This window comes from the organism of the source record quoted next, assembly GCF_019968955.1.
Source record: "MAG: Porospora cf. gigantea A chromosome Unknown PgA_NODE_3215_length_2781_cov_351.266, whole genome shotgun sequence".
NCBI lineage: Eukaryota > Apicomplexa > Conoidasida > Eugregarinorida > Porosporidae > Porospora > Porospora cf. gigantea A.
In genome coordinates this window covers 1-2,781 of record NW_027151612.1, presented here as the reverse complement: position 1 = coordinate 2,781, position 2,781 = coordinate 1, and the positions used below count along the sequence as shown (strand labels likewise).

Here is a 2,781-nt window from a genome sequence, read left to right as displayed (position 1 = left end):
GGGTCATGGAGGGCATGAGGTTGAAATTGTACAACGCTCCGATTCCGCCGTGGCTACTGGGTTGATTCACCAGCAGTCGACAAGTCTTGATCTGGGCAGCGAAGCGCGCCACTTTCTGCTCCATGTCAGGCGCGTTGACCTCGCTTGTGTAGAGTACTGCTGAATGACCCTTCCCTCCAATCTCCAGCATCGCCTCTGCTTGGTCCAGAGCGTCCTGGTAGTCGCATGCAGGATAGAGCCCTAGACACGGACTGAGCTTTTCGTGGGAGAAGAAGTCAGCCGCGTCTACTCGATCGCCGACTCCGACGAGTACCTTGATGTCCTCGGCCACGGTGATGCCTGACATCCTTGCGATTTTAGGGGCCGACTGACCCACAACGGCGGGGTTGATGTTTCCGTTCTTGAAGACCACATCTGCTACCTGCTGCTTCTCAGTCTCTGAGAGAATATAGCACTTGGAGTCCGTAAGGCGGCTCTTGAGCCTTTCGAATGCATCTCCGACTGCTATAACTGCCTGCTCGCTAGCGCAGACAACGCCATGGTCGAACGTCTTCGACATGATAACCGACGCGGCACACCTGTCGAGGTCAGCCGTGTCATCTACGATTACGGGCACATTGCCTGGGCCAACCCCTAGCGCTGGCTTCCCAGAGCTATAGGCAGCCTTGACCATAGCCGGCCCACCAGTGGCCAGGACTTGGTCCACGTTAGGATGGCACATCAGGGCGTTCGAACTGGCAACACTGGGCGCCTCCAACCACTGAATGAGGTGCTCTGGGGCACCAGCCGCGATGGCAGCGTCCATAACCACTTTTGCGGCATGGCAGGTGCACTTCTTAGCACGCGGATGGGGTGAAAAAATGACGGCGCATCTGGACTTAATCCCGCATAGCGCCTTGAATATAGCAGTAGAGGTGGGATTTGTCGTTGGAACGATGGCTGCCACAACGCCCACCGGCATGACCTCCACTATCTCATTCTCGTCCTCAAAGTACGTTCCACAGGTCTGCAAATCCTTGAAGTGGTGGTAGAATATCTCCGATGCAAAATGATTCTTTGTGACTTTGTCCTCAACCAGACCCATGCCAGTCTCTTCAACCGCCTCCTGTGCCAGAGGAATACGCATGGAGTTGGCGGCCATAGCTCCTGCGTAGAAAATGCGATCGACGTCCTCCTGAGAGAACCCAGCATACTGCTGTTGAGCCTTCGTCGCTCGTGCAACCAGCAAGTCTATCTCTGACATCGTACTGGAATTTGCGGATTCTCGTTGCCCCTCGCCATGATTGGATTGCACTCAGGATTGCTATCCGCGCTGACAGTCGTGTACGTCGCGGTTCACCTTGCCTCTCTCACCTCTCCGCCCGATTATATGCAGCTGGCCATCGATGCAGCCCTGCAGCACGCAGGCCATACCGCTCCTAACCCCCCGGTTGGCGCCACACTCGTCACATCAGAGGGCCGTGCGGTAACATCAGCCCACATTCGTGCTGGAGGGCCGCATGCAGAAGTTTCCGTGTTGCAGAGGGCCGTGGAGCTTGGATTGGACACGATAAACGCCTCTCTATACATTACTTTGGAGCCGTGCAATACGAGCGGAAGGACGCCTCCTTGCGTGGACTGTGAGCTCGATCCGGATTGACGACGCAGTTCTCCGCGACAAGGGCCTGTCTGAAATAGTTGTGTGCACTCGAGACCCTACCCAGGCCTCCTCGGAGGCCGCCCTTCGCGAGAGCGCGGCGTCCGTCACCTACCTTCCCGAGAGGTCCAGCTCTGGGCGTCTCTGCCGAGAAATAATCGCCCCGTTTGCTAAGCTAAAGCAATCGGGGAGACCGTTGGTGGATCTGGTGCACGCGGCCACCTTCGACCTCAGGGGAGACTTGGCTGCTGCCATCGCGGGCCTCAGACCCTGGAAGACGCCAGACGCTGTCGCAGTGTCGCACAGGTAGAACTGCAGTCCATAACATCTCAAACCTTCCAGCGTTCTGCAGCGAAACGCCGGGTTCCTGTGCGATGTCGCTCCCATCATTCTGACGGATGCCGATTTGGCTGTCAGCGCCCGACCCCCTCTGGCCCAATGTCACACCCCAGTCACAGTCCTGGCGTCCAGCTGTGCCTCACATTTACTGTTCTTCAACGGCACTCTTCGTATAACATGCGCCACGTCACCAGGAGAGCTGACTCATGTCGTCATCGTGGGGGACGCAGTTGCTTTTTCGAAGTGGTGGGACCTGGACTCGGATTCTATTGTGGTGTGAACGGCCACTGCACTTTCCCTCAATCATTCTGCCACAAGACCGATCGTTTAACTGAGTGGATTTCTTTGTAAGCCCAACCCCAATTAGCGACGCCAATGCATACTTGCTCAATTTGTCGTTGACACTTTCTCAAACCATTTCTCTTGTTTCGGACTTTTCGTTCTTCAAATGGCGTGCCTTAGGCGCTGCCCGACATGGAGGGTGTTCAACTCCACCTCAGATTCCTGCTGTGTCGCCATGTCTTGGGGCTTCACACTCTCCGGAGCCTCATCCTCTCCGTAAGGTTTAGGTTTCTCGGTGGAGTCCTTCAAACTCACAGGGGAGTCCTCAAAAAGAGGATCGAAGTTGTGCATCTCCTGGGGCTTTTTGTACTTCCGGATCTCCTCGCGGATCTTTTCCATGACACTCTGCATCATTTTCTCCATACTCTCGTCCTGGGAAGGCGCTTTCGTGTCGGTGTCCAGATCCACAACTATCTTCCCTTCCGGGTACATGGTCTTCTCATCATCCTCATCATAAAAGTAGT

At 55.6% G+C, this 2,781-nt stretch overlaps 3 protein-coding genes across 6 annotated transcripts; 1 reads left to right on the top strand and 2 right to left on the bottom strand.

The window, feature by feature from the left end:
* On the bottom strand, positions 1-1,243 carry KVP18_002984 (uncharacterized protein; the record flags this gene model as incomplete). 2 transcript variants are annotated; one of them, XM_067954354.1, is made up of 2 exons in its annotated part: positions 4-56; positions 169-1,243. In XM_067954354.1, 2 exons carry the CDS (start codon positions 1,241-1,243, stop codon positions 4-6), a joined length of 1,128 nt encoding a protein of 375 aa, XP_067809829.1. The 2 variants fall into 2 exon arrangements, with proteins under 2 accessions (XP_067809830.1, XP_067809829.1); XM_067954355.1 differs by having other exon boundaries at positions 1-1,243.
* Positions 1,244-1,279: 36 nt separating this feature from the next.
* KVP18_002985 (uncharacterized protein) lies at positions 1,280-1,946 on the top strand (the record flags this gene model as incomplete). Of its 2 annotated transcripts, XM_067954357.1 has the most annotated exons (2): positions 1,370-1,619; positions 1,648-1,946. In XM_067954357.1, 2 exons carry the CDS (start codon positions 1,370-1,372, stop codon positions 1,944-1,946), a joined length of 549 nt encoding a protein of 182 aa, XP_067809832.1. The 2 variants fall into 2 exon arrangements, with proteins under 2 accessions (XP_067809831.1, XP_067809832.1); XM_067954356.1 differs by lacking the exon at positions 1,648-1,946 and having other exon boundaries at positions 1,280-1,639.
* A 473-nt stretch (positions 1,947-2,419) lies between these two features.
* KVP18_002986 (uncharacterized protein) lies at positions 2,420-2,781 on the bottom strand (the record flags this gene model as incomplete). 2 transcript variants are annotated; one of them, XM_067954358.1, is made up of 1 exon in its annotated part: positions 2,420-2,781. In XM_067954358.1, a coding segment is annotated over one exon (362 nt), but the record flags the coding sequence as incomplete, so codon positions are not given. The 2 variants fall into 2 exon arrangements, with proteins under 2 accessions (XP_067809833.1, XP_067809834.1); XM_067954359.1 differs by having other exon boundaries at positions 2,420-2,749.